Source organism: Equus przewalskii, chromosome 5 (genome assembly GCF_037783145.1).
Source record: "Equus przewalskii isolate Varuska chromosome 5, EquPr2, whole genome shotgun sequence".
In the NCBI taxonomy this organism is placed as follows: Eukaryota; Metazoa; Chordata; class Mammalia; order Perissodactyla; family Equidae; genus Equus; species Equus przewalskii.
In genome coordinates this window covers 18,502,011-18,521,343 of record NC_091835.1, presented here as the reverse complement: position 1 = coordinate 18,521,343, position 19,333 = coordinate 18,502,011, and the positions used below count along the sequence as shown (strand labels likewise).

Here is a 19,333-nt window from a genome sequence, read left to right as displayed (position 1 = left end):
TCAGCGGCCTGGAGTTCGCCAATTTGGATCCTGGGCATGGACCTAGCAGAGCTTATCAAGGCATGCTGTGCAGGCATCCCACATATAAAGTAGAGGAAGATGGGCACAATGTTAGCTCAGGGCCAGTCTTCCTCAGCGAAAAGAGGAGGATTGGTGGTAGTTGTTAGCTCAGGGCTAATCTTCCTCAAAAAAAAAAAAGGAGTTCTCCAAGTGCACACTAAAGTTTGAGAAACACTTGGCTGGACAAACTAACTAACCAACCACTTCATTTCCTGACTGAAAGGGTCAATTTATTTTGGTGTCATGGTGACACGGCATGCATGTTACATAAGGAGGTTTCCTGTTCTGTAGATTCTCTGACATCTTAAGATAACTCCAGCAGGCCCCCAGATTATTATTATTATTTTTAAACTTTTTTTTGGTGAGGAAGATTCACCCTGAGCTAATATCCATTGCCAATCTTCCTCTTTTTTTTGGTGAGGAAGATTGGCCCTAAGCTAACATCTGTGCCAGTCTTCCTCTACTTTGTATGTGGGATGCCTCTACAGCATAGCTGATGAGTGGAGTAGGGCTGTACCTGGATCTGAACCCACAAACCCAGGCTGCTGAAGCAGAGTTCATGGAACTTTAACCACCTGGCCACAGGGCTGGCCCCACGTTATTGTTTTTTTTAAAGGAAAAAGCACTGGGGCCAGCCCGGTGGCATAGTGGTTAAGTTTGCATGCTCCAATTCGACGGCCCAGAGCTCACTGGTTCAGATCCCTAGCACAGACCTACACACCACTCATCAAGCCATGCTGTGGCAGCATCCCACAGACAAAACAGAGGAAGACTAGCACAGATTTAGCTCAGCAACAATCTTCCTCATCCAAAAAAAAGAAAAGAAAAGAAAAAAGCACTACCAATAAACTATAACAGGCCATCAACTATTAGATACACTCCAATTTCAGAGATGCCAAAGTGGGGAGGAAAAGCACATCTTAGATTCAATGGAATATGACAGCTCAGAAAGAATCAGTATTGAATTTGCTCTTTGAACCTGAGTTTCTAAGTCATAACCACATACTATTCAACTGCTTCCTACCTTATAGGCTGGTTTCAACGTCACTACAAATACAAACAGAAAGAAAAGGAAAAGAAGTCAAGAATTTGAGAGACTATTTCTCAAAATTAACTCTCCTATGGGAGCAATAAGACCACATTCAAAGAATAAACTGGCACTCAAAACTCCGGCCTGTCATCGCCTGTGCACCCAACAGATTAACGCGCCACTCAGCTTTCACAGGGCGCTGTTTCATCAGTGACCCTGAGACGTATTGATACTCCACTCAGCGCACACACACTGTGAAGCTTAACAACAGGGAGACAAAGAAGGTAGAGCATTCTGCATGAACATGCAACTCAAATAAGTGAAATGCAGTGTCTTCTCGATACATGCCATGTTCAAGATCTCGATCCTCCTCCCGTCCAGTGAAGTCTGGCGCCAGTAACAGGTAAGGGGGTGAGGAGTGAGGAGAATGACCATGTGTTGACTACTCTGTGCTGGGCCCTGGCTGAAGCACTTCCCACATGCGACCACATGCAGTCAGTCATCCCGACAACCTCATGAGGCAGGTGATGGCTCCTTCTCAGGGATGGGGAAGCTCCCTGAGACTGAGTGCCTTGCGTCATTGCCCACTGCATCATTGGACCTATCTGGTCCAAAGCTATCTACAAATAGTGTTAAAGACACACTTTAATTCAGGCAGACCCAGATGCAAAACACTGGAATTTGCTTACCTACCTTGCCCATCATAAGTCCTGCTGAGCTTGCAGACTCATGGTAGCAGTGGGAAAGAGGGGGCAATTTGAGAAAAGGAAAAACGGCAGAGAAGAGCTCCCGAGTTGACTCAAGCAGTTCTAACTTGTTCAGGACTCTTCATAGAGGTGAAAAGTGGGCCAGCGTCCAGAGTGAACAGCAGATCTCACTAGCTACAGGAGCTGCAGGCTAACATATGGTCACTGTGCTCAAAATACGCATAGAAATGGAAGCTTCCCCTTCTGAGATCGTCCCCTAGAGTGGAAGGCTCTGGCTGGGCTCTGGCCCACCTCTCACCCACCTGGCTGTGGCTATGACAGTCCAAGAGGTCGTTGCTGATGTACGCCTGCAGGACAGTCTCCCTCTGCTCTCCAGGATGGGACGTGGTCAAGCGCTAGAAGGAAGAAAAACGAAAGTAACAAGACCTAAGTCTGAACATGGAGAGAAATGTTAATATAGCAGGTATGTTTTAAATAGCAGTACCAGTAACTACACATTTTACCAAGCAAAATGAAAAACATCCAGCTGCGGGGCTACATATCCAGTCAACAAATCAAATAGCAAGAAATTACAATGTCAAACTTCCTAACAGGTGATATAGTAGTCAACTTATCCACAGGAGACCTCCAGGGAAGAGAGGCGGCAGATGCCTGGCTTGTTAAGTGTGCAGATAAGGGAGAGCTCACCAACACCTAGAGAGGGGTTTTTATAGGAAGGGGCTCAAGAGTTGAGTAGAAGGATAAGCAGATTATTAGCCGGCACAGGAGAGTGTGCCTTGTGAGGGATGGGGAAGTGTGGTCCAGCTCAGGGAGGTGCAAAAATACAGGGTGCATTTGAGTGGAGCTCCGTGGGGGAGGCACAAGGTAGGTTGTAGAGGGTTTTGAATGAACGCATTGCCAACAAATGAGACTTTATCCTATAGGGACGGATACAGCCGTACTGTGAATTCTGTGTGTGTACGTGTGTGTGTGCGTGCATGTGTAGGGGGTAAGCCAGGTAGAATTCTGTAGATTTTGAAAAGCTGTAAGTCTGTTCTATTGTGTTAAGTAAAAATTTACTTAATGTCTGTAGTGTTAATTAAAAGAAAAATGTTGTGTGGGGAGCATGTGAAATGTGTGTGTGCTTGTGCACGTGGGTGTGTACAGGTATGAGTTAGGATATAAGAAAGCCATGTAACTAACGTGAGCAAATGTCCTTGCTTTTCCAGGAAAATCTTACTAGATAAATGTCCCTGAGACCACAGGCCCTGCTCCGGCCAACGAGAAGCTGGATGTGTACAGAACAACGTGGTGGGGGGACAAGAAGAGCAACAGACCCCACAGAACTGAAAGGTGGAGGTCCCCAGAGGCAGGTGTTGCTGACAGATCAGATCCACAGCAGCCAAGAAGGGTGGCCTGAGGGAAGGGAGGACTATCTTAAAGGAGGGTGGTGCCAGGAGCGTCACATCTGGGCGCTGCCACCCTTCTCTTGAGTTCACTGAGGCTATTGCTGGGCTGGGGTGGAGGGGCGAGGGGCTGGAGCAGGGGCGCTGGCGGGGTCACAGACAAAGTGATAAGAAATATGTTTATTTTTCCTGGTTATTCTGTGACAGTGCCACTCACTCAGCAAAGGAATACCCTGTTTCCCCACGAGACTCGGCAGCATGGCCTGATAGGAAGTGCCAGCTGGACAGACTAAGAGCCCAAGAAAAGAAGGCTTTGGTAACTTGAGCAGAGAGAGGCTAATGTCAAGGGCAGGAATGGCCACTGGAGATTTCTCATGCTGCCCCACCCACTCTAGTCAACTGACACAAACAAAACCAGAGCAGATGTCACTGACTGACCACAGGACTCTTTCTGCTGATCCTGGACGCGTCCTCAGAGTACTCCTCAAGACCATATTCCAGGAAGCACTACCAACCATCAGAAGCGCAAGTGAGGAGACCTTTTCCTATCCAAAGATAGAGAAAGGCATTTTGATGCCAAGATACCCTGAAATTCGGGGATTCATGAAGGGGTTTGACACTATTAGAGGGTGAGTTAGAATGGATTGTTCAGGGAGAGAGCCAACCAGTGTTGGCTTAGGCCAGCAGTTCTCAAGGTATAGTCTGGGAAACCTGAAGGGCCCCCAAAACCCTTTCAGAGGGTCTACAAGGTCACAATTGTTTTCATAATAATACTAAGGTATGATTTGTCTTTTTTATGGTCAACCTCTCAGAGGCTCTATGAAGTATGTCACTGTGACAAATCAAATGCAGAAGCAGATATATGAGAATCCACCTGTCTTCCACTAAGCCAGACATTAAAGAAACTTGCAAAAATGTAAAACAATGCCACCCTTCTCACTAATTTTTTTTGGTTTGGAAAATAGTTATTTTTTATTAAAAATATGTTATTTATGTTATGTACTGGGTTTACTATTGTTCATCTTAAATGAATTAATAAATACATATTTCATGTTTCCTCATGTTGAAAAACATATTTCAAGTTTTAATTTCCAGTACTGTAAATGTTGGTACATAAAAGTCACATAAACAAAAGCTCTTTGGGCTCTTCTAATTTTTCAGAGTGTAAAGGGGTCTGAGACCAAAAAGTTTGAGAACCACTGAATTGTGATCAATCTGAAGACTGGGGAGAAAAGTAACAATTTAGACCAGGCTTTATTTCCCTTAAAGACTCGTTAATAAGTTTTCACCCTGGACGTCTGCTCCTGCGCCTGCATGGTACCACCTGAATACAGGGCTCTCTGTGGGCTTACACTGTGAGCATGACTCCGTGCTCTAACCCGTCGACCCCCACCAGCTGTGAGTGTGGCTCATGACCAGGAAAGGCTAGACGACATGGGCTATTTCCTGGGCCTTGAAACTGCACACAGCAAATTATCAAGTGAAGTCAACGGCAACTGTGATATCAATACAGGGGTTTTAAAAAAGAGGCCAAAGCTATGTTCAGAAGCTGCTTCTACTGTAGGCTCTTGGTGTCAGCAGGCAGCAGGAAGAAAGATTTTTAGTAGATGTATTAAAAGATACAAGAAGGCGGCCAGCCAAGAAAACAGGCATGGTCTTTTTTTTTTTCAACTTCAAGGGAAAGGTACGTACCCAGCGCAGAGCCTGCAACAAGAAGGCTTTCAAGCGGTCACTCCCCAAAGTCAAATCCTTCTTCAGTTTTTCATAATCCAAGGAGGGCAGTAATGGGACATCCTTCAATTTCCTACTCAGCAACACAAGTTCAAAGAGAAAGAAGAGGGCAAAAGGGCATGTTCATTATACCTCCGGAGCATCATGACGTCCAATCTAGAGCTGCTCTGATGGAACGGACCAGCAGTGGCCCACTTGTTTTCTCCGTGCTGCTGGAATTAACTCCAGGCTTCCACAGAGGGGGCTGGGTCCCAGGCTCCCCACCCCAGCTTCACGTAGCTCAGCTCTGCCTTTTCTGTTGTACGTACTATGGCTTTGAATAACACTTTTCCTAAAATGAGGAGCCTCTGCCTAAACGGTTTAGAAACTAGTGCATTCACCTTAGGCTGGGGCTCCATATGATGGGGAGGAATGCAGGCATGAATGAAAGGGGGATGCCTCCTTGGAAGGCTGCCCAAGTTCTATTTAGAATCCTGACAAAGCCAAAGACTATCAGCATCGGCAGGTCCCAAGAGTGCTCCCTAAAAACCTGAAGACACTGGTCCTCTCAAGTCTGAGGGACCAGAAAGGGGGAATGTGAAGGACAGACCAGAGGCCAGGAAACAACTGTGAAGAGTACGTGCACAGCTGACCATCCAGGGAGGCAGAAGGGCGTGGTCAGGAAGTGGCATGGGGGACACACCTGTGAGACAGGTGGTAAGAGGGACAATTTGCAAACCCTCCTCAAGAGGACTCCAGGTCAAAGACCTCGGGGAAGCCAGGTTTCAATTATGAGACTTCCATCAGAGATCTACACAGCGCAGAAAGACCCAACACCTGCCTTTGGTTGGCCAGAAACAAAAGAAGCCACCTCAGATTCCCCGTCACTAAAACAAGTGTCTTCCTATTCAACTTCCTGTGACTCTATCACTATCTCAAAATTAAAAAACTAAAAAACAGAAACTAAAATATGATTCTTCTAATATTACGACGGTAGCATTATTACTCCCAGCACAATGTTAAATGCAGATTCAAGAAGAGTTGGGTGAAAAGACTAAAGATGTAGGGTCTTGTTTATTTTTAAGGGTGGAGGAGAAACTGAGATAATACCGTTGAGGGTTAGGATTTGGGGTACTTTAAAATTTTCTTTTTCTTATGTTTCGATAGCATTCAAATGTTCGATAATGAGCATGTATTACATAATAAGGAAAAATTTCATGCTGTTTTTTTGATATTAGTTTTTAAAGACAAAGTGAGATCCTTTTATAGCGCCCAGAAGAAAAGGCCAGAAAAGAGGGCAACAAAAGAGATCTCAATAAACCCTCCTGGGAAAGAGAGTCTTCTCTTTTATACATCAAACAATAAACCCATATATGTGGCATACTGACTATTTTGACACTTTTTTTCCGTGAGGCAGATAGCATTGTGAGTTTCATAATTAATACAGATCCTTCTAAAATTCCAATTCTAAATAACTGGTCAGTATTCTTCAAAAGTGTCAAGGTCATTAAAGACAAAGACTGAACAACAACTTCAAATTAAAGGAAACGATGACATGACAACTAACTCAATGTGTGATTCTGGACTGAATCCTGGACCAGAGAAAGGACACAACTGAACAACTGGTCAAATGGGAACAAGGTAACATTCTGATTTTGATAACTGTACTGGGCTTGTGTAAAATATTAACACTAGGCAATCTGAGTGAAGGGTATATGGGAATCCTTTGTACTGTTTTTGCAACTCTGAAATTATTTCAAGATAAAAATGCTTTTTACTTTAAAATTTAAACAGGCTCTTATTTTAGACAAAAAAAGTTCCAATTGTAAAGCCAAGTTTGATAATGTTCTATAGCTGGGGTGCTTCTATTGGACGGAAGAAAAACTGTCATATTTGGGCCATAACTACTTGCTAGTAATGGCAATATTGCCAAATAAATTAATTACCAACTAAGTTTCTCAACAACCCCACATTTCTGCAGTCCAGCCACTCTCCCACTGTCCAAGAAGACTGTGCCATACCCTCCCCTCTGTCCTCTTAACCCCTCCACCAACTACCCCCCTTTACTTTCTGCAGGTGGTCTTGCTCTTCAGCACTGGAACAGCATGAGCAGACACCCGGAATGCTTATTAAGTCCCTGGCACTGTACAAAGTGTTTATATACATTAACTCATTTTTATCCTCACAACAATCCTATAATAGACTTACTATTACTATTCTCATTTTGAGGAAACTGAGGCACACAGAAGTCACATACGTGGCCCAAGGTCACAGAGCTGGTGGCAGATGTGGGATTGTAACTCCAGCAGTCTGTGCTCGTAAGCACTACATTATACAGCCTCCAGCCGAAGAGAATGAAGTACAGGGTCAACGTCAGACTCAGGCGGCACTGAAGGAGGAGGACGCTGTGCCTACCCCACATGTCTGAGTAATCTCTCAGTAACCCCCCATATCCCCCAAAAAAGCAGGCTCACAGGGTCACCAGAACCCACCCTAGTCCTCAGGTCCATGCCAAAGGTTCCCCACTTCCTCGTTACTGCAACACACATGCCTGATGAAGTTCTCGTGCAGCAGGCACCCCATGGGTGACAACCTAACTGATGTTGATAGGAACGCTCAGGTATACACAAAGCTATCCTGTGGCCCTGGTCACAGTGTGAACCAGGAGAGAACATAAATTTAGACACTGCAATGCTCTGTTGACTGCCCTGTGACAGTAGATTAAATTGGTTCCTATGGAATATCATAGGGACAGTTCAACTATTTTTTTCATTGGATGCTACCTCACCAACATAAATAGACTTAATATTAAAAGATACTTCCAGTTTAACAATATTATTTATAATTACTGGTCTTTCCTTTGATATCTACACAGCCCCAGGTAATCAAACGCATTCTCTAAGCCAGGCTGTTAAGACGAGCATTTATTACAGCTATTGTGAATTCCAGTTTTACCCCCACTTATTCTCCTTAATGACAGTTCCTAAGGGCAATTACTTACGCGGGTGCCAAGGAGGCTCTTAACATGGTTGAAGCCTGAGAGGGAGGAGGACAGAAGAAAACAGATGGTGTTAAACATTGATGGCAATGCATTAATCCTAAATCACTATAACACAGAATCAACAGATTTGCAAAGTTTTTGATTCACCAGGATTCTCCAACCATAATCATATACGATTTAAAAATTAGCCCAAGCCAGAGTTAAACAGTACACCACGGCTGCATTTCCCAGGCCACCCACCCTTGCTTTGTAGCTGCTCCACTCCAAGGACTACGCTATAAAAAGACGGGTGGGTTCTCCCCGGCCAAATTCCCAGTTACTCAAAGCTGCCCAGTCAAGGACACCATAAAGAACAAAAGCTATGAAAATCATTTTATTATCCTGTTCTTTCTGTATTAAGATTTTCTCTTTGGGGGCTGGCCCCATGGCCGAGTGGTTAAGTTCGTGCCCTCCATTGCAGGCGGCCCAGTGTTTCGTTGGTTCAAATCCTGGGTGCAGACATGGCACTGCTCATCAAACCACGCTGAGGCAGCGTCCCACATGCCACAACTAGAAGGACCCACAACGAAGAATATACAACTATGTACTGGGGGGGGGGGGCTTTGGGAGAAAAAGGAAAAAAATAAAATCTTTAAAAAAAAAAAAAGATTTTCTCTTTGGGTACAAAAATGACAAAGGCACTCAGTAGCAAGTCAAACACTATAGAGGTGTTTATAGAAAAATTATCAGTCCCCCTCCCACCCCACTCCCCTCTCTGCCTGTCTCTAGGCCAAATCGTTGCCTACTTTACAGACAGTCACACTGTCCCATTGACTGTGGTGGTTGTTATTTTTTGCCGCTACAGGAAATACTGTACTAAACATGTATTAAAATTGACTTGAGAAACAAATAACCAAGTGCTGCATGTGGCGCTCGTTTAGACGACTCAAACCAACTGTAAAAAGGTATTTTGAGAAAATAAGGGAAATCTGAATATGGACTGCACTGATATTATATGACACTAAGGAATTAGTGATAATTGTATTTGGCATTGTGGTTATGTTTTGTTTTTTAAAGCCCTTCCCTGTTAGAGATATATATTGAATATTTATAGGTAAAATGGTATAATGTGTGGAGTCAGTTCAAAAACAGAATAAGTGGATAAGAAGAGAGGACATCTCAGCCCTTGGTGGAGGCCTTTCTGAAGGGGCAGGCAGTGGTTCTCGGTCCACTCTATGTCACCACAGCCCTCGAACAGTCGTTATCCATGCTCATCATATTGAACTGTGATTATTTTGAAATTATTTCTGTGCCTTTCTCCTTTAGCAGACATTGAACTCCATACGGACCAGAGATATATCACCCTCGTGGCCCCAGCACCTAGGACAGTGCCTGGACACACAGAGGCATCGTCCAACACTCACTGAGTGAATGAGTGAAGACTGACTTCCAAAAGCGGGCACTCCAGAATCCTTGACTGATTAACCCACCAGCCCTGGCCGATGGCCCTGCTCTCCACTGCTTCCCTCTGCAGTGTTTACAGACCACACAGATTCCCGCCTTGGAAACAGCAAACCCTGCTTTTAAATGGCTCATGACCATGTATGTTTTTATATTTTTAAACCTTTGATTTTTTTTTTTTAATTAAAGGAATTACCTATTCCTGTTATTGGTTTAAATAGCAAGGAGCTCAGAAAATAAGTTTGAACTGTCATCTAAATTACTCATCTAACACATTAAGGAGACCAAGAAGCCAAGATCTTGAGTCAAATAAGGAAATGGCCATACTAAAATATTAGCATAATATATAGACAAAAGAAAAATATTTTAAAATTAGTGACATTGGCTAATTCATATTTCTATTAAAAAAACTCATCAACGAACCCCTTTTTTCATAGTTAAGAAAATGTTTCTATCTTCTAAAACACTGATTCTCTTTTGCTAAACTCTATATCGTTCTATTTGCCCTGCAAAGAAATTAACTGAAAAGCAGTAATAACTGACTCTTTCGAGCGAAGAGCCAGTATGTTAAATATTATTGAGACTATATTATCCAATCAAATGAAAATGAAAAAAAAAGCAGGCGATGAGCTGTAGGAAGAATGGCCCAACATGCGGTTAATGAGAGAGAAGGAGGTAGTGGTACTTCACTCATCCAGTAAGTCCTTACTGATTGCCTACTGTCTGCCAGGTCTCTGCTAGGCACGGGTGACACTCGGTGAACAAAGCAGAGCCCTGTTCTCAGCGTGCAATCCAATGATCGAACAACTCTCCATGCCTCATCTGCAAAATGGTGGCAATGACAGTCCCAGCAGGTGTGGACCCCAATGACAGCACACAGAGTCAGCAGAGCTTCCCCTTCTTTTTGGCCTGTCCATGCTGAGCTCCCTCCTCTGCCGGGGTTGGCAGAGTTGAGAAGTACTGAGCTCCCGCTTAAGTTATGAAGTTGAAGTTGACTTTAACATTGACACCTGGGTATAAACCTGCCCAAGGAATGGAGAACTCACAGCAGGCTATTGCTACCACTTCCTCCCCACTGTGTGGAGGTGTTAATAACAACATTCCAACGCTAAGGGGCTGCTCTGACCTCTTGACCAACCTTTACTTTGGACTAGACTTCTAAGTCATCGCCTCCATCTGTGGGCACTGCTCTGTGTACGGGTGGTGTGGACACAGCTACAACAGGCTGGCAAAGAATAACTCCAGGAAGAGAAAGATGAGAGAGTCCCCAAAATAGTCAGTCAGAGTAATTTCCCTCACGAGCTAACAATGGATTTTGAGCATGGATGGACATGCCCCAGAAAGGATCCCCTTGCTAAGGAGATGCTAAGGAGGCCCTGAGTGCAGCCCAAGTGGCTGCTGTGTGATTTCTAGGACTCTACGCTGGGAGCTCAGGGAAAGGCCCCCACGGCCTGGGGGCACTGGAAGGAAGCGGGTGCTCCCAACCACAGTGGATGTGAGTGAGTAGGTGGTGGTTTCCCATCTGAGGACGCACACTAGGAACGTGGGGCAACCTTCACAGGGCACAGACAGAGGACAGCGGAACAACGAACGTACGAGGCCATCACTACTCACTGAGCACCCACAGTGTGCCAGGCGCAGGGCAAGGCTGTCTGGACCCCTCAGGCGTGGGAGAGGGAAACGGCAGCATTATGCCTCCACCCCTTCTCAGCTGCAGGGAAGGCGCCTGAGCCTGGCCCTCCCAGCAGTCATTGCTCCCTGGAGCTGGTGGCCACGGCATGGGGAAGGAGGGGTTACTGGGGCCACACAAGCCAAGGACTGCTCTCGGGGACAACAGCAGGACGAGGGGCTTTGCTAATGATACACGAGGGCAGGAAGTGTGTTCAGAGAAGTGAGTATTAGATGTGGTAACATGACGAAAACTGCCCCTCAGTCAAAAGCAACTGGAGGTTTCCTGGGCTCAAGAGGGGCGAGCAGTCCTTGACGGGGGGACGCTCAGGAGTCTTCAGAGCGCCGCTGAGTGCCGTGAGTCTCAGCACAACACACAGCGCGTCCCAAAAGCACTGCATCAACGCTTTGTTCCGGAACAGGAGAATCCTGGGGGATTAGTGTTTCCAGGCCCCCACTTTGGAAAATGCTGCTCTGCAGGATGGCAGCAAGTGTGTGCAGCCCAGGGAGGGTCAGGAAGAAAGAGCTGTGAATGGACAAGGTGACAGGATGGCACCATTTGGGGCTGGAAACCTCCTCAGACCAGGCCCGCACACTGCCAGCCCTTCTTCCCCAGCCCTGCTCATGTGGGACTAAAGCTGACTGCTGTGGCCGCTTGTGCTGTGCAGGGAAGCAGGGGAAGAGTGAAGGCAGGGCCCCCTGGCCAGCGACCTCAAGGGGAATGAGTACCTAGGAGAGGTTAAATAACCACAGTGGGACACCTGAGGAAACGTGCCTTAGCCACGGGACTAAAGAGGCCACGGAGGCTGGAGGCCCAGAGGAGCACCCCGCCATATGCAGAAGGGAGGTTGCTATGACAACTCTGTACCAGGAAGGGTACTGCATGACACGAAAATGCAGGGTTGTAAACGCAGGAGGGGAGGGCTAGAAGGGAAAACTGCAAATGAGATTTGGAAATGGAGCTAATTATGTGGAGTGGGAGTGCTCATGTGTCCAAATGTGCTGCTAAGTTCTCCAGAAGCTTCTCGGGCAGGAGCCTCTCTGGCTCACCAGGTCACCGAGGGTGGTGACCTTGGCCCTGCTTCGCCACCCTGTAGCCTGCAGTCGTCTGAGAGCCTGGGGTTGGGCACAGCGTGCAGCGACACACACACTCGGGAAGTACCAGGGGCTGGGGTGCTGGAGCTTCTTGGGGTTTCCATAACCAGAGCTGAGCCTAGAGAGACAGACCAGCATCAGATCACGGAGGGCCGTGAGCTCCAGGCTGAGCACTCTGGAGCTGAAGCAATGGCAGGTATTAGGCAAGGGAGTAACATGATCGGATGCCTGTATGTACCTAAATCCTTCCTGAAACATGAGGTCATAAATAAATAAATACCACACAACTGGAAAGGTCACTCCAACTCCCGCATGAACGAGCCACCAGAAAGGCGAGAGCTTTGAGGCTGACACAGTTAGGAAATGGTGCTTTAAGCCAGGACAAAAACAGGGAGAGCCTGACCAAACACAGAGCAACAGAGAACAGGGCGGGATGGAGGAAGCCCGCTCAGATCCCGAGGGCTGGCTGAACGTGGGGCAACGGAAAGGACAGTGTTCCCTGGGGTCCCATTCACCGAGTCAGGAAATACAGGAGGGGAGACCACCTGTTTGGAGGAAAAGGTGAGCGCGGATTTGGAAATGTGATATGCCTGTCAGACATTCATGGGGAGGCCAGTAAGTCTGAGATTGCAGGTCAGGGGACAGGTCTGAGCCAACGGCACAGTCACTCTGTGCCAATTGCTGTTCTACCAGCTGGTTGAGATCAAAGGTGTTCAATCCTCACAGTGCCAGGTCAGTTCACACGTGACAGGCGTCGGTGTGTGAGGTGGAGCAGGGAGAGGGGAGCGAGGCACGCAACTCCCCTCAAATACACAGCACTGGGCCCAGAAAGGCTGCCTCGACACGCAGGGGGAATGTGGGCAAGCCGCAGGCTTCTTGTCAAGACTTAAGAAAACCACACATGGGACAAGGCAAGAGCTGAAGATGTTGAACTTCATGCCAGAGCCACGGTCCACACAACAGGAAGTTTCAGGAAGAATCCTCCTCAGCAGAACAACCCCACAAGCTTTCCTGAACAACTGCACACGGCCATCCCGGAAGAGGGTCACTGCTGCCATCACTCCCACTCCTGGCCCCTGCAGGACGTTACTACTAACAAAGATGGTTGATTCGGAAGTAGACGCCTTCTAAGAGTCGCATGTTCTGGGCCTTTAATATATTTAACACTATCACACCTGCAAGTATTTTAACTTATATTTCCAATGGGGTCTACTTGGCGTTGGTGAAGAAAGGGAGGGTTAATTCCCATACGTGCCATTTTTCCAATAAGGATCATTTAAATGGAAACTACCCCACCCAACAAATCCACAAACCCACAGGTGCCACAGGGTGGGACTTGGGACTCACCCAGGGAGCTGAGTTTGGATTTCTACCTTCAGAGTCGGCACAGACTCTGTGTCAGGGTCAGCCCTCCCCCTACGCACTCCTGCCTTAGGACAGACACTCCGCATGGGGTAAACATGGCCATTCCCCTCCTCAGTCACAGCACAGCTTTCCTGCAGTGTCTCTGCATTCACGCTCGCCCAGTACAGAGAGGGCTAAGGGGAGAAAGACAGACCAAGGTGCTTTCAAATGCTTCACCTCTGTATGCTGCATCATTAGAAACAGCAAAAAACTGAAAAGCCATCTGAACGTCGGCTAGAGGAATGGCTAAATTTACCATATTGTTCTCAGATTCAAACTCTAAAAGACGAGGGAAATGTAACTGTGCTAAAAGGACAGGGAGAGCAGCTCCTTTTTCCTTTATTCTTTCGTCCGATCTTTCAGTCAGTTCAGAATCAAGGGGGATGAGGGTGCTGTTTACTGCGCCCTCCTGAACTTTCAACAGTGAGCGAGGCTGCAGAAGGCCAGGCTTTTAACAGCCAGATTTAAAAGCCAGCATCACATGTGTTAAACTTTATAGATGAGGCAGTTTTCCGAGGGGCCCCAGCCAAGCCCCTTTGCAGAGGACAGTGAACTGCAACACTCAAGTTCAAGCGAGCACCCCAGGGGCTGGCGATCAAGGTCACAACAAAAAGGAGGCTGGTCTGTGCCCACCTCTTTATCTTGAAATTGATGGTGTTGTGTTTGGACCTGGCGTAGAATTTATTCCCTCAAAAAATAAAAAAGCAACGTTCTTCCCCCTCCAAATCTTAAATTCTCTCAGTTCAGGCACTAGACATGCCATGTAAACTGGATCCTATTTCCTCTTCACTTGTTATAAACCTGATATCACACACTGACGTTAGCTGAGCCTAATCAACCACAGTATTCTTTTACACATTTATAACGAGCCCTCATCCACCTTTTATCATCTTGTAGAGAGTTCTAATAGGAACAGTAAAAGACTGTTTGCAGCTCTTATTGCCTGTTCCTAAGTCAACGACTCGGTAGAAAGAAAATGGTTAGGAACTGAGAGAAACAGCCCGTCCCCTGTCCCCTGGTTTCTGAGGCCTGACAGGGAAGGACGGCAGGACTGGTCTCTCGACAAACGAAGCTAACTTCCAACGGGATACAATATCAGATATGCTGTGCCCCTCCCTTTTAAGCTGCTCCTAATTAACATGACGTCAGTGTTAAATAAGCCGGATGCATCATTCCACCAACAGAAAATGGAAATACGAGGATTCTTGTGTATGTGAGATAGGATGGGATTTTACAACACAAACCTGGAAAACACTAAGTAACTGCTGAATTAATAAATAAATGGAAGGGATGGAAAAAAGGAGTGGTCCTATTAGACACAGATCCTGCTATGCTAATTACTGCCAGAAAGCCAACATTTTTGGTAAACACGCTCTGCTCCTTCACTGACTTACAGCTGACTGTACAGCGTTCACACAGTGTGAACTCAGCCAGTTCTCAGGGATGTGGCTTGAAATCCTTCATACTGGAGGGCCCATGAGGAAGTTACTTTTCTGAAATTCAGATGTCTGCATGTACTTTACTGACATTTTAAAAACAGCCAATTCTTAGCCCCGTGGCACAGCAGTTAAGTTCGCATGTTCTGCTTTGCTGGCCTGGGATTTGCCGGTTTGGATCCCGGGTGCGGACTTACGCACTGCTTGTCAAGCCATGCCATGGCAGGCGTCCCACACATAAAGTAGAGGAAGATGGGCATGGATGTTAGCTCAGGGACAGTGTTCCTCAGCAAAAAGAGGAGGATTAGTGGCAGATGTTAGCTCAGGGATAATCTTCCTAAAAAAAAAAAAAGGCTAATTCTCTAAGATTTCTGCATCCTAAAATCACCGTGGCCATATCCTGAAGCACGGACTCTACAGATTCTGTCATCCATGGGTCTATGTGTGGTACAGTGACACAACCAACAGCTCTAAGATACTTCTGCATGCACCATGAGGATGTGGTCAAGGCTATTTGCTCTTCACCACGTTATTGTGTCCCTTCTAGGAAGACACAGAAGAGAAACTATCCTCAGGTCTTAGCACCAGAATAGCCATGTGAAACAGTTGTTTGACCAGTCTTCAAAAAAGATGTGTTTAACCTTATTTTTAAATTACAAGAGTAGTACCTACTTGCAAAACGTTCACGGTCTAAAGGGCAAACAGGGAACGCCAGTGGCACTGAACCGGTCTATTCTGGGGTGTGTGCGGCACTCAGGGGTGCTCATTTCACTCTTGTGTTTCCTGGGTCACAAGTGGAGCACAAATGCTGTTTTTGATGCAGCAAATACTACATAACAAAAACAATACAACCACCCTCCCTTCCCTTATGAGTAAACTGTGTGACTGCTCAGGTGAACCTTTCTGCACAGGCTGCTAGAAAGCTCAGAGCCAAATCTGTGCCTGTCTCTCCAGGTGGACAGCACCTTAGGACATGCACGTTTTGCACTAGCCTTAGCCCTGGCTGACTGTTATTTTTCTACCCTCATTTTCCTTTAACCACAATTTCTTTTCTTTCTCTCCAGCGTTACTGAGACACATTTGACGTATACCACTGTGTAAGCTGAAAGTGCAAACAGGATGATTTCAGATATGTATGTATTGTAAAATGATGACCACAATAAGGTTTAGTGAACACATCCATCCTCACCTTTGTGCGTGTGTGTGTGGTGAGAATATTTAAGATCTACTCTCTTGACAACTTTCAAGTCTAAATATAGTACTGTTAACCATAGTCAGCATGCTGTACACTACATGCCCAGAACTTACTTATCTCATAACCAGAAGTTTGTACCCTCTGACCAACATCTCACCACTTCCCCCACCACCCAGTCCCTGGAAACCACCAAGCTACTTTCTGTTTCCACGAGTTCTAACCACAATTTTTTCCTTTATTTTTTTTTCTATTTTTTCATTTCTTATATTTGTGTTTTCTCATATTAATAAGCTGCTTCAAACCTACTTAAGAATGAGGAAGGCTTAAAATATTTTTTAATACTAAAAAGGCCTCTGTTTATTGAAAGCCCAGAAATAAAACCACACATCTATGGACAGCTAATCTTTGACAAAGGAGCTGAGGGCATACGATGGAGAAAAGAAAGTCTCTTCAACAAATGGTGCTGGGAAAACTGGAAAGCCACATGTAAAAGAATGAAAATTGACCATTCTTTTCCACCATTCACAAAAATAAACTCAAAATGGATCAAAGACCTAAAGATAAGACCTGAAACTATAAGGCTTCTAGAAGAAAATGTAGGCAGTACACTCTTTGACATGAGTATTAAAAGGATCTTTTCGGACACCATAACTCTTCAGACGAGGGAAACAATAGTAAGAATAAACAAATGGGACTTCATCAGACTAAAGAGCTTCTTCAAGGCAAGAGAAAACAGGATTGAAACAAAAAAACAACCCACTAGTTGGGAAAAAATATTTACAAGTTATATATCCAACAAAGGGTTAATCTCCATAATATATAAAGAACTCACAGAGCTCAACAAGAAAAAATCAAACAACCTGATCAAAAAATGGGCAGGGGACATGAACAGACATTTCTCCAAAGAAGATATACGGATAGCTAATAGACACATGAAAAGATGCTCATCATCACTAAACATCAGGGAAACGCAAATCAAAACTACACTAAGATATCACCTTACACCTATTAGAATGGCAAAAATAACCAAAACAAAAAGTGACAAATGTTGGAGAGGTTGTGGAGAAAAAGGAACCCTCATACACTGCTGGTGGGAATGCAAACTGGTGCAGTCACTATGGAAAACAGTACGGAGATTTCTCAAAAAGTTAAAAATAGAAATACCATATGACCCAGCCATCCCACTACTGGGTATCTATCCAAAGAACTTGAAATCAGCAATTCCAAAAGTCCCATGCACCCCTATGTTCATCGCAGCATTATTTATAATAGCCAAGATGTGGAAGCAACCTAAGTGCCCATCAACTGATGATTGGATAAAGAAGATATAATACACACACACACACACACACACACACACACACACACACACAATGGAATACTACTCAGCCAGAAAAAAGGATTAAATCGTCCTATTCATAACAACATGGATGGACCTTGAGGGTATTATGTTAAGTCAAATAAGCCAGATAGAGAAAGATGAACTCTGTATGACTCCACTCATAGGTGGAAGTTAAATATATAGACAAAGAGAACTGACTGGTGGTTACCAGGGGATGGGGGGGGGGTGGGAGGAGGGCAGAAAGGGTGAAGTGGTGCACCTAAAACATGACTAACAATAATGTACAACTGAAATTTCACAAGGTTGTAAACTATCACAATCTTAACAAAAAGTTAAAAAAAAAAAAGGCCTCTGTTTAAGAAGACCCTAATATTAACACACAAACCCTTAATTAAAAGTCATGGCTTTGACCCATGGCGGTGCCCCAGGATCACCCAGCACGTCCTTCCTAATTGAAAGTGCCTGTTTCCACCCACTCGGCCTCTGGACCAGGCCGCTGTGAGCTGTAAGGACAGGGGTTCATGAACTCTGAAACTTCCTCAGGAGACACGGAGCTACTCACTCCCTGATTAAGAACCCCCACTCAACACCATAAGCCTCCAGAGCAGCTACCCCAAGAAAGACACATCACCTGCCTGATATTTTGGCCTGGGATGCAAACCTGAATCTAATCACGAGGAAACATCAAACACAAAAGGAGAAATGTTCTATTTTTAACTATATTCTTCTAAACTACCAACGTCATGAAAGTCCAAGAAAAACTCGGGGAATGTTTAAAATTAAAGGCGGCTAAAGAGACATGACAATTCCCCGCAGCACGTGACCCCAGACGACCGCCGAGGAGTAAGCTTAAAGGACATCGACGGCTCAGCACAACCTGGAGAACGCACGGCAGATGAGCATGCTGTACCGATACTAAATTTACTGGAGTTGACAACTGGACAGTTATATAAGAGAATATTCTGTTAATAAATACACTGCACTCGTATAGGAGTAAAGGGCCATGACATATGTAATTCATCTTCAGATGGTTCAGAAAACTCTGTGTGTGTGTGTGTAGAGCAAGTAAACAAACAGGTAAAATGCCAACAGTTGATGAACATGGGTAAAGGGTATGTAAGTGTCCTTTGTGCTACTTTTTCAACTTTTCTGTAAGTTCGCAATAATTCCAAGTAAAAAGTTAACGAAAAATAAGAAAGCCCCTGCCATAGGCAGTACAACTTCCAGTACGGCAGTTATTTCTGAAAGAGAATACAGGTCCCTTTGTTTCCTGTTGACTTGCTTCTGTCGCCAGGCCCACACCCCATCGCGAAGCTCCATTGGGAAGGACAGAGCACACCTCTCTCCCACCACCCCCAGGAGGCTGGCTTCCAGCTGCTCACTCTTCAAACACAGCCTTCTTCTCTCTCTGGGAATTTCGAGACCTCCAAGCCCAGCTGAAATACAGACTCCTGAATATCATTTCTCCTGCTCTTTCTTTTTTTTCATTTCCGTTATATTAAACTTGGGGGGCAGACCATGGGCACAGAGCCTCACCGTCCCGGGCCTCGTGAAGTCCACGCTGTGTGCCAGGCTCTGCCGCATCTGGTTGCTGAAGAGGCGGACGCAGACGCTCTGCAGGTACTCCGGGGTGATCTGCAAAGAGGACACGAGGACTTCTGGTGAAAGGCGCAAAGTTCATGCAGAGGACCTGAGGCGGCCTAGCAATCATCAGAGCTGTCTCTCAACAGTTCCTCCATAAGGGACAGAGGCAAAATTTTGCTTTAACATAGGAGGCCTTGGGGGTTAAAGCATTAAGCCTGACAGAAAAAACGGCTAACGTACCACAGGCCTGAGCACGGGATATCACACTTTGTGTAA

At 45.6% G+C, this 19,333-nt stretch overlaps 1 protein-coding gene across 20 annotated transcripts in view; it reads right to left on the bottom strand.

The window, feature by feature from the left end:
* The window catches only part of ARMC9 (armadillo repeat containing 9), a 134,549-nt gene that overhangs the window by 82,236 nt on the left and 32,980 nt on the right, over positions 1–19,333 (bottom strand). For all 20 annotated transcript variants that reach the window (XR_011539824.1, XM_070618533.1, XM_070618537.1 and 17 more), the window contains 4 exons: positions 19,010–19,108; positions 7,894–7,928; positions 4,875–4,986; positions 2,100–2,192 (listed from right to left, as the gene is read on the bottom strand). Coding sequence is in view for 19 of the 20 variants with exons in the window: in XM_070618533.1 (XP_070474634.1) it covers positions 2,100–2,192; positions 4,875–4,986; positions 7,894–7,928; positions 19,010–19,108 (339 nt within the window). In the remaining variant the exon portion in view is untranslated. The remainder of the gene's footprint in view (positions 1–2,099; positions 2,193–4,874; positions 4,987–7,893; positions 7,929–19,009; positions 19,109–19,333) is intronic.